The sequence below is a fragment of the Mandrillus leucophaeus genome, unplaced genomic scaffold (genome assembly GCF_000951045.1).
Source record: "Mandrillus leucophaeus isolate KB7577 unplaced genomic scaffold, Mleu.le_1.0 Scaffold366, whole genome shotgun sequence".
Lineage (NCBI taxonomy): Eukaryota > Metazoa > Chordata > Mammalia > Primates > Cercopithecidae > Mandrillus > Mandrillus leucophaeus.
In genome coordinates, this window is record NW_012103876.1 from 1,026,700 (window position 1) to 1,038,363 (window position 11,664).

General features: G+C 38.2%; 1 protein-coding gene across 2 annotated transcripts in view; it reads left to right on the forward strand.

The window, feature by feature from the left end:
• UIMC1 (ubiquitin interaction motif containing 1) overlaps positions 1-11,664 on the forward strand; it is a 112,695-nt gene that overhangs the window by 57,368 nt on the left and 43,663 nt on the right. For both annotated transcript variants that reach the window (XM_011989980.1, XM_011989979.1), the window contains exons 7-9: positions 1,170-1,231; positions 3,291-3,367; positions 7,770-7,873. In XM_011989980.1, coding sequence (XP_011845370.1) covers positions 1,170-1,231; positions 3,291-3,367; positions 7,770-7,873 — 243 coding nt within the window. The remainder of the gene's footprint in view (positions 1-1,169; positions 1,232-3,290; positions 3,368-7,769; positions 7,874-11,664) is intronic.

The following is an 11,664-nucleotide window of genomic DNA, read 5'->3' on the forward strand; positions in this document are numbered from 1 at the left end:
CCCTTCCCTTCCCTTCCTTCCTTCCTTCCTTCCTTCCTTCCTTCCTTCCTTCCTTCCTTCCTTCCTTCCTTTCTTTCTTTTCAATAAAAACCTTGTCACCGCTGAGTTTTCCAAAGGAAGAGACAGGTTAAGTATTTATTGCTGTTGTATTTTAGTCCTTTGGTAGTTGGGTTAAGTCTTATTTTTCATAATGACTATATTCCATATTGTACAACTTTCCTTTTGACTGAAAACTCATCTATTCCTGATTTTTAAGTGTATTTCATCATTTACCTGAATGGTAGCGAGATTCATAGAGAGAGAACCTAACTTGTTTAGGTTATTTATATCTTATTAGGAAACCTTGAAAACTTCAGCTGATAGCTTAATGTCTAGTGGAAGAAGCCTCACAGCCCAGGCACTTCCTCAGAAGTCTGCCTAAGGCAGCAGTAGCTGCTTTTTCGGTGATCTTTTGTGCATGTATGTTTAATGAGTTGGTATTTGCACCAACTCTACCATTAATCAATGAAAATAATTTTTGAATCAATGAGAATAATCTTTCCTTATATAGTCCCTATTCATTACATTTCTGAAAAGATAATCCTGTAGCCAGATATAAAAACCATAGTGGCAGATTTGTAGCAAAAAGAATCTTTATAACCTTCCCTTTAGATGTCCTATGTTATGGCTTGGTTTTTCTCAAAGATCATGGATTGCAGTGTTTATCTCAACTCAGTATTTCCTTTGAAAATTGGACTTTTCTCTATATTTTTCTTTCCCCCTGCACAAAATTTTCGATTGTTTTTCTGAAATCATAATTCATTTGACTTACCAATTAATGTTGATATAGGTCTTACATTTTATGAAGTGCATTGCATGCATTATCTTGTTTAATTTTCACGACACTCTGTGAGACAATTGTTAATACCCATTTTAAGATGAGGAAAGAGATTCAGATGTCACTTACCCAATCACAAAGTTAGTAAGTGATTTAGTTCTGATTTAAATACCAGTCTTCTGACTTTACAGGATGTGCCTGTTTTACTGAAATTTACTGGCTTATGGAAAATATTTTCTTCTTATTGTTAATTGTTGAGAGAGAACGTTGAACAGTTAATTTTTTTTAAAAAAGGAAGAGAAGCCAGTTCACCTGCGCCTGTATATTTAAGATACTATGTATTTCTTTGCAGTCTTCCCAAGGGGTTGTTGAAGAAACTTCTGAAGAGGGAAACTCTGTACCTGCTTCGCAAAGGTGAGAGATTATATGTTGCTATGAATTCTCTCCTCTGATGGTTGCCAGCATAAGGGAGACAAACCATGTGAGTGAGACTGTACATGGACAGCTTGCCAGAGAACTTGTAGCACTTTTATAAGTGAAGACTAGGAGAAATTTTATTAGTATCTCTAAGTTCTCAGATGTGCATCTCATAGAAGCCCAGAATATTAAGAGCTGGAAGAGATCCTAGAGGTTATCTTGTCCAGGCCAGCTATCTTGGCGTAAATCTTATTTACATCATTCCTGAAAAATGGTCACATCTTGCTATTCTTTTAATTACACTAGTTTTTATGCTAATTTGAAGGCTCTAGACTGATTTCTTTATAGTCCTTCTATTCTTAGCCCCTTTCTCTCTTTTCCCCAACTCTGCTTATGCTTATTTTGTCTGTATATCTAAACCTTATATGTCTTTTAAATTTACTCTTGAGACTTATACATCCTCTTTGAAGTCTTCGTATTATTCAGGCCACACAGGACCTGCATCACTCTCACTGTCTGTTCTGTGCCACTTTTAATCTGTTTGTGCCTCCTATCTCCTGTAAAGGATTGTATTTGCATTACCTCCTCCGTTGTTCTTGCTGATTGATTGAGGGCTTACCTTCTAAGTCTTCTTACTTTAATAATAAATAGCAATTGATTAATTATAAACTGCACTATTAACTGGATCATGCTTCCAGTTACTTTCTGCTTGCCCTTTTTATCTGGTAGTTGAGTTTGAAACTTTCTCAAGAGTTTAACTTTGAACTGCATGACTGTGTTCTCCCATATGAGAGTTGAAGCCCAATTGCCATTTGCTGTAGTCAAGGTGGTGGTCTTTCTTAGGCATCTGGTTGATAGTACTTGGTATTCCTTCCTGGGCTAAAGAATATGGCTTTGGTTTGATTTTCCTGCTGTTAAGACAGTTTTGGAAGTGGTTTTAACAGAGTAGGCCTTCTACTCCCTGTAGGCCTCTCTGCTTTATTGTGGTGAGCCTTGTGCAGAGCAGATGTAGGTTTTAATAAATGATTATACACTTTGTCACCAGGAGAGAGTTGGAATCGCAGGCAATGTGGTTTGACTTCAAATTGATTAGCCCATTTTATAAATGTCAGAAAATTGTTTTGTGATGGACCCTTTGAATAGAGCACTAATGTTACATGCAGAGTAAACTATGTCTGGCTTGGGTTTATAACAAATGCTATGAGATGTTTTATTTAGAGAGAAATCACTTGTGGTTTTTTATCAGGAGTTAGTTATTTATCATGAGTTCAGTTGTAGCTATTCTTTTTGTGGTTCTTGGTTGATGTGAGGATTTTTGTTTTTAAGCACTCTTGCATACTTGATCATACTAATGATAAAGCCCTGTGAAGCATGAGGGGGCTAGCTCAGATGCTCAGATCAGCCATGTGTTCCTATGTCAGGCAGAGATTGCACTCCATGAGCAGTCAGGGAAAACCAGAAGGTTGGATGAAGGAAGCCATTTATAATTAAGTTGTTGTTAGAAAAGAGATTCAATTTCTGTGGGCAGATTTTTGCTGTAGGGCAGTTTGGAATTGTATTTTATTTTTGTTGCATGGAAAGCAACATCTTGAGATAAAGAGGAAATTTAACTGCAAAAGGAGGAGAAAGTTAGTGTGTTGTCAGAAGAATCTCTGTGTCTTCTCTTGTGAGTTCACAAATCTCTAGCCTTCAGAAGGCTGAGATGGAGTCTATAAAACACCTTTGACATCCTTACGTTGGAGTGGAGTTTTTGTCTTCTGTGATATTCACAGACAGTTCTTATCCTTCGACCTTCCTTTGTGAAAAACTCCAAAAGGGAATTTGTTTTCATTCAGTGATTTCACTGGAACTGAAGTTTCAGTAAGCGTATTTATTTTCCATATTTCTGGCCTACAGTTTTCAGTACTGATTCCTTGCTTTCCTGTTGTGCTTTTGTGGCATTAGGCAGCAAGTATCTGTGATTACCTGTGGCTTTGTGAGTGACTCACCATTGCTTTTGGCTCTATGTTCTGATTTATTTTACTGGGAATTCATTTGGGATTTGGTTCTCTTTTAGTGTTGCTCCTTTGACCAGTAAGAGAAGCTTAGTCCTTGTGCCAGAGAGTTCTGCAGAAGAAATCACTGTTTGTCCTGGTAAGTACCCCACTGTGATTTTACTGAATTTCTGATACCTATCTACCTTCTCATGCCTATTAATTTTCCTCTGACTCTTCAGAACTACTCTCTGGAGGTTTATATGTAATTGATACGTGTATGTACATATCTCCACACTCGTATACATGTATACATATAGGTGTTTTTAATGGCCATTGGCTTTTATTCTCAATCTTTTCTCTCCTTAGGGGTAATTTAGTTTTGAAATTAACATGACTTTTTTGTCTCCTTGATTGTTGACAGGCCTCATCAGAGATGGCATCGAAGCATCAGGAATAGCACTTACTTAACTCTACATTCAGAGCCTTTTGTTACTTAATTTGTTTAAATTATTTTAAATTAAATTGTTTTAAATTATTCTGTCACCCAGCTTGGAGTGCAGTGGTGCAATCATAGTTCACTGCAGCCTTGAACTTCGGGGCTTAAGTAATTCTCCCTCCTTGGCCTCCCAAAGTGCTGGGATTACAGATGTGAGCCACTGTGCCTGGACTTCAGAGCTTTTTAGTAGTTAGTTTTTATATTGCCATTTGTTGGGGTCTTACTGCACAGGAGGTCCAGAAATTGATTTTTGTGTATGTTCTGTCATTATTTTTAATCTTAGACCTAAGATGCTTAACCTTGTTAAGTGCTTTAATTTGCTTTTTGTTAATTGTAAAAATTAAAAGATATGTACGTTGTTTTAGGCAGAAGAGATGCTTATCCAAAGTTGTACATGGATAGATTTAGATATACAAAATAATGTAAAATGAACTAAGATACTTACCATCTAAGGGAATTCCTGAATCATTGTATAGTATGAAGCATTATTTTGTGATATGAACTACTACTTTGTAAGGAATTTGTTTTAGACTATATTTTCCGTTCTGGCTTTTCTGAAAAGATCATTAGCCTCATTCCTGTGAGATTGAGGGGCTTCCTACTGGTGTTTACCTTTGAACAGCAAGTATACAGATGTTGCGATAAGTCACGTCTGGTTTTCCTCAGGTCTCATATAGCCTATAAGGATTGGAGATAATCATAGTTTTCTTATTTTGGTTTTCTTCAATGTTTATCCACACAGACTCAAACTTAGTTTGTATGTAATCTAGGAAAGACCCATAAATATTTTTAAACATCTGGCAGTCTATCATAAAGGTCTTTATTTATTTTAAGATTGAACTGTGTTGGCTTTTTTTTTCGAGACAGAGTCTTGCCCAGGCTGGAGTGCAGTGGCGCAATCATGACTCACCGACTGTAACCTTGAACTCCTTGGCTCAAATGATCCTCCCTCCTCAGCCTCCTGAGTAGCTAGGACTACAGGCATGTGCCGCCACACCTAACTAATTTTTAAAATTATTGTTATTATTATTTTTTAGTAGAGACGAGGTCTTGCTGTGTTTCTCAGGCTGGCCTTAAACTCCCGAGCTCAAGCAATCCTCCCGCTTTGGCTTTCTAAAGTGCTGGGGATTATAGGCATGAACCATTGTGCTTAACCTATGTTGGTTTTTATTGAAAGTGACTCCTTAATTCATTTGAAATGTATTTGGATTACTGCCTAACAATACCCACTAAGAGACTACACTACCAAGTGCTCAGATTTTGGCAGGAGCACTCAAGAATGCTGTGCCACCTTTGTGAAAAGAAAGCTTTCCCCCCTCTCTGGGACTACTGACTTCCTAGAAGGAAATCACTCAGTCTGTTTAGGATAATGGTGTGTGACATCACCATGGGATCTTGTAGGAGGAACCTGCAAATGTATTGATCTTGAAAGGCCTAGTTAATGAGAGGGAAAGCAGGTCCTTCATACTGAGGTTAGATAGCTTTTATAATCATGACTTGCTGTCATTAGCCTGCTAATTAAGTCCAACTGTTTGCTGACATAAACCACGTCTAAATGAGATTGCAAAAGGTATTCATTACATTAATGTTCTTTTGCTGAGAAAGTATAACTACTTCACCATGAAGCAAAACTCTTGGGTTTCTTTTTAAATATATAATTTAGAAGTTATATATATAAATTGTCTGAAAAAATTTGTTCCAAATGTGTGAAACACATATTTAGTGTAGTAGTCTGTTACCTGTTCCTATTTACTTTTGTTTCGTATTTCTGACAGTTCAGGAGTCTAATATTTAAGATTACAGTATTTTTTTAGTGTTACTTAGTTGAAGAAGCAAGATTATAGCCTTATGCCCACATTTTGCATACTTCTAGCATTGCTTATTTCTGAGAAGCTAATGCCCTCTTAGTTGGACATTTCAGCCATTCACAGAAAGTATAATTGAAGACTTTTTATTATTGCAGTAATCTAAGCAGTGAATGGTTCTTATTTTTAAATATACTGAATGTCTTTTTGAAAATACCTTTAGGGAAAGTTGACAGAGAGGATTTTGAAGTTTATGCGCTGTAAGCCTTTTTCCAATAAGGTGGGGTTTGTGTGTGTGTGTGTGTGTGTGTGTGTGTGTGTGTGTCCAGTTTTCAAAAAAATTGGTGATGTATTACAATATAGTTAATTCTGGAAATGTATTTAATCCTTTCTTAAAGATTCAGAAGATACATTAGAAGCTTGCAGATGCTCTATTTGCCTAACACTGGCCATTTACTGTATTTGTGAGGCACAAAAGTGCCAGTTAGAGGTACATCAGGTATAGTGTCAGATAACAGAGAACTTACTGGATTTGCATTCTGAGATAAATTTCTGGTTTTAGTTTGGGTTCCTGTAACAAAATATTCTAGACTGAGTGGGTTATAAGCAACATAAATTTATTTCTCACAGTTCTGGGGGCTGGAGAGTCCAAGATCAAGGAGTTGGCAGATTCAGTGTCTGGTGAGAGCCGTAGATAGCAGCTTCCTGCTGTGTCCTCACATGGTGGAAAGAGGGTGAGAGCTCTCTGGAGTCCCTTATAAAAGGGCATTAATCCCATTCTTTTGAGGGAAGGCCCTATGCTCATGACCTGATTACCTTCCAGAGGTCCCATTTCCTAATATTATCTATCACATTAGGGGTTGGGATTTCAACATATGAAGTTGGGGAGGTACACAAACATTCAGTCTGTAACTATCTTTTCCAGATACATTGGTGGTTTTGAAAGATAATTACAATTTTTTGTTGTTGTTATATTAAGTGATATGTGTCTATAGCAGAAGTTGGCAAACTTTTTTTTTTTTTTTTTAAGACAGGGTCTCAGTCTGTAACTCAGGCTAGAGTGCAGTGGTGTGATCATAGCTCATTACAACCTTGAACTCCTGGCCTCAAGTGATCGTCCCACCTCATCTTCCCAAAGCATTGGGATTGCAGGCATGAACGACTGTGTTCAGCCAAACTTTTTAAAAATAAAAGACTAGATAGGCAATATTTTAGGCCCTATGGGCCATAGAGTCTGTTGAGACTATTTGGTTCTGGCATTTTAGTGCAAAAACAGCCATAGATAGTATATAGATGAATGAGCATGGCTGTGTTCTAATAAAACCTTACTTACAAAAATAGGCAGCTGACAGGATTTGGCCCAAGAGCTGTATCTAGTTTTCTGGCCCCTGAACTAGACTACAAGGGACCCCATCTTACATTTTCATATTACTGGTGGCTAGTATAAAGCCTGGGACTTGATATTCAATTAATATTTGTTGAATTAATAGATGCTGCTTAAAGAATATATTAAAGAAAGGCGCATCTTTGTCTGGAATGTATATTCTATTTCTGGTCTCAATTTCTGTTTTTGCTTATCATCTCTTCAACCTCAGCACTAACATTGGCAGGTTCTTGTTTTCTGTCAAATCAATATACTTTAAAACTAGAATTACAGTGGAAATAAGCCAATCGATCAATTGATCAACGAATAAACAAATTGTGATATATCTATACAATGGAATGCTACTCAGCAGTAAAAAGTATGAACTATCGATATTATGTGACAACATGGGTCTATCTCAGACACATTATACTAAGTGAAAGAAGCTGGACGCAAAAGACCTGTGATTCTATTTATATGACATTCTAAAAAGACAAAATTATAGGAACATAAAGTCAGCTGGTCATTGTAAAGAGTTCATTGCAGTGACCGGAGTGGTAGGAGATTGACTGCAGAGGGGTACAGAGAACTTTTTGGGGTGTTGGAAATGTTTTATATTTTGATTATGGTAGCGGTTACATGGTATAAATGGTAGTATATAAAAGGTATACATTTGTCAAAACACATTAAACTGTATACTGAAAATTTATGAATTCTGTTATTTGTAAATTATGCCTCAGTAAAGCTTTAAGAAGAAACAAAGTAGATCTGTTAATATATTGCCACCACAGTATTATCATATCCTAAACTTTAGGGGAAAATAGGCACGTTTGGTTTTTTAACTACGAAAACGCAAAATGAAAATTAATGGGATTTTAACTTTTTTAAATTACAGAGACACAACTAAGTTCCTCTGAAACTTTTGACCTTGAAAGAGAAGTCTCTCCAGGTAGCAGAGAGATCTTGGATGGAGTCAGAATAATAATGACAGATAAGGAGGTGAATATTTTCCTCTCTATTTTTTCTCAGTGGTTTCTTTCTGTTGGCAGTCCTCTCTCTGATGCAATGTTGACATTGGCTGAAAAGATTTAGATGGCAGGGGTTTTAGTTTTGGGGGCACTTATGTCAGGGAGATTTTTTTTTTTTTTAGACGGAGTCTCGCTCTGTTGCCCAGGCTGGAGTGAGTGAAGTGGCACAATCTCCGCTCACTGCAAGCTCTGCCCCCCAGGTTCATGCCATTCTCCTGCCTCAGCCTCCCGAGTAGCTGGGACTACAGGCGCCCACCAGTACGCCCGGCTAATTTTTTTGTATTTATAGTAGAGACGGGGTTTCACAGTGTTCGCCAGGATGGTCTCGATCTCCTGACCTTGTGATCCGCCTGCCTCAGCCTCCCAAAGTGCTGGGATTACAGGCGTGAGCCACCGGGCCCGACCTGGGAGAGATTTTTGTAGTTAAGATTAGTTCAGCATTGTTTCTAAAAATAACAGTAGTTACCATTTCTTGAGTACTTTTGTATGCATTATTATTTCTATTAGAGATGGGGAAACAGAGGCTTAGGATGTTTAATTTACTCTAAATCATGCTACTAATAATGATAGAAATAGAATTCGAACATGGGTTGGAGTCCAAAGTTCTAGGGCATTTTTTATTATGTACCAATAAGTAACAGAGACAAACAGTCTTGGAAAAAATTACTGTGTTTATATTATGATGTATACATAACTTTCAGCCCTAATTTGATCAGAAATGCAAAGTCAAGATAGCTGTCTGATCTATTTGCGTCATTACCTTTCCTCACTGTACATATCTGGCAGTAACCATAAAACTGATTGATACAAAAGTTCATACTTCTGATTGAGATTCTCGGTGTGTATATTTTTCTTTTTCTTTTGTTTTTATTTTTTCTCTTTTTTGGGATGGAGTTTCGCTCTGTCGCCTAGGCTAGAGAGCAGTGGCACAATCTCGGCTCACTGCAACCTCTGCCTCCCCGGTTCAAGTGGTTCTCCTGCCTGAGCCTCCCGAGTAGCTAGTATTATAGGTGCACGATGCCATGCTCAGCTAATTTTTGTATATTTAGTAGAGAGGGTTTTGCCACGTTGACCAGGCTGGTATTGAACTCCTGACCTCAAGTGGTCTGCCCACCTCAGCCTCCCAAAGTGCTGGGATTACAGGCATGAGCCACCGTGCTTGGTCCTTGGTTTGTATTTTTAATGTTGAGTCTAACAAAACAGTTTAACTACCTGGAATTCCTTTAAAAATTTTAAAATCTTAAAAATCTGTTGCTGTCATGAGCCGCCTGAGAGCCAAATTCCTCAGTAGAAATAAAGATTTTGGTTACATTGGTGTATACTTTCTTATCTGGTGCACCTTAAGAAAGGTTCCTTTTTGGCTGGGCGCAGTGGCTCGTGCCTGTAATCCCAGCACTGTGGGAGGCTGAGGCAGGCGGATCACAAGGTCGAGAGATTGAAACCATCCTGGCCAACATGGTGAAACCCTGTCTCTACTGAAAATACAAAAATTAGCTGGGCGTGGTGGTACGCACCTGTAGTCTCAGCTACTCGGGAGGCTGAGGCAGGAGAATGGCTTGAACCCGGGAGTTGGAGGTTGCAGTGAGCCGAGATCGTGCCACTGCACTCCAGCCTGGCGACAGAGCAAGACTCCATCTCAAAAAAAAAAAAAAAGAAAGAAAGAAAGGTTCCTTTTTATACTTTGGGATTTTTGTTTGTTTGTTTGTTTTTTTCCTCCTTGAGACAAAGTCTTGCTCTTGTCTCCCAGGCTGGAGTGCAGTGGTACGATCTCGGCTCACTGCAATCTCTGCCTCGTGGGTTTAAGTGATTCTCATGCCTCAGCCTCCCGAGTGGCTGGGAGGCTGGCCCACCAGCCTGGCCCACCACCATGCCCAGCTAATTTTTGTATTTTAGTAGAGATGGGGTTTTCACCATGTTGGCCAGGCTGGTCTCAAACTCCCGACCTCAGGTGATCCACCTGCCTAGGCCTCCCAAAGTGCTGGGATTACAGGCATGAGCCACCGTGTCCAGCCTGGAATTTTTAAAAAATAATTTTTACAGTAGAAGTTAGATCCTTTCCCTGGTCTCTGCACTGCAGGCAACTGGGTAAAAATTCTGCCTTCATGAATCATGCACACTGCCTGGTTCTCTGGAACCTGATCTGTCACAATTGACAGACCAAGATTCCCTGATGCCAGTGGTGGTAGGAAAGACAATGACACTCCCTGCTGCAGAATGACTGAGGACAGATCCTGCTCCATAATGTCAAAATGGCCTCTGGATGGTTTTCTCAGGAAGAAACAGAGTCTTCTAAATGGGAATGAGGGAACAGTATTATTACCATAGTCATCCTAACATACAGAAGAAGCCCTTAGTTAAGGCCGATTTCATACCCGTCCATGACTACAAACCAGACTATACTTTGTTTGGGTCAAAGAGCATGAACCCTGTTTAGAATTTATGGTGAACATGTCTGTGCTACTACACATCAAATAGATGGAATCATGTAGCCTTTCTCCCATTGAATGTCCTCTTTTTGGTATTGCTGTTTGCTGAAGTCTGTGGATGTCCCTAAATAGTCTTAGAAGTTTTCATTAAAATAAGTTAGAGATACTGCAGATTTTAAATCATGTACTAGTTACAAGTCACTTATTAGACAGAATGGAACACTTTATGTGCACAAAGATAGTATAGTATAAAGGGTGTGGACTCTTGCCATTGGGATCTATGTAGGTCATTTGTCCTAAAATTTCTTGTTTACTGGAAGGTAGTATGGTGTAGTACAAGTAGCTTGAGCATTGCAATTAGAAGACATGGCTTTAAATCCCAACTCCACCATGTTTTGAATGTTGCACAAATTAATCGTTTTATTCATTCACTAGGCAGCTATTTATAGTTTGTATACTTTGTGCCAGTCATTGTTTTAGACTCTTGGGATACAAAGATAAATGTGAAAAACAGTCCCTGCACTGAGGGTTCTGGTAAGAGAGAAGACAGACATATACACAGATAATTATAATGTGGTCTGACAAAGGTAATGATAGATTCCTAGGGCATTAGGGAAGCACAGAAGAGAAATGCCTTCCTGAATTTCAGTTCTTCATATGTAAAATGGAGGCAGAATACCTATTTTATTAGGTTGCTTTGCAGGTGAAATTAGATAAAGAATGTAAAACATGTAGCAGAGATTTGTCACAAGTAGAAGTATCATGTGGAAAGTCATATTATTTTACTGCTTTGTAATATATTACTGTTTATATTAGTTTACTAATGACAGAGAATTGCTCAATAGTATTTGAGGTATTTGGAAATACCCATGGCACAACTGTATGTAGTCCCTCTTGATTTCTGACAATAGTCAGCTTTCTTTGGAAATAGTGTTTTCTGAGTATCTTGCCTGAGAGTTTCCCTTTGTTGGAGTCTTAAAGTCTCTTCTCAGAAGAGCTAACAGAAGTCATTCAGAGTCCTCCAGAGCTAGTTTAGTCAGTAAATTTTTAAGTAAACTATGTTAAGAGTTGTGTGGTAGGAAGGGGAAGATCCAGAACAAGGAGGTTTCTAAGCTACACATAATTGGGTAGGGGAGGGATGGAGAGTTTGGTGATTTGCAGGACATGCTTTTGTTTTCACTGGGTTCATTTCTTAGAGTGAGGTGTGTTTTTTTTTTTTTTTTTTTTAAATCTGAAGTTATGAAATTCAAACCTTTAAGATGTCAGTATTCAGTATCTAAGTACCTCTTTTAAAAAATAGTTGTATAATTTTTTTTTTTTTTTTTTTTTGAGATGG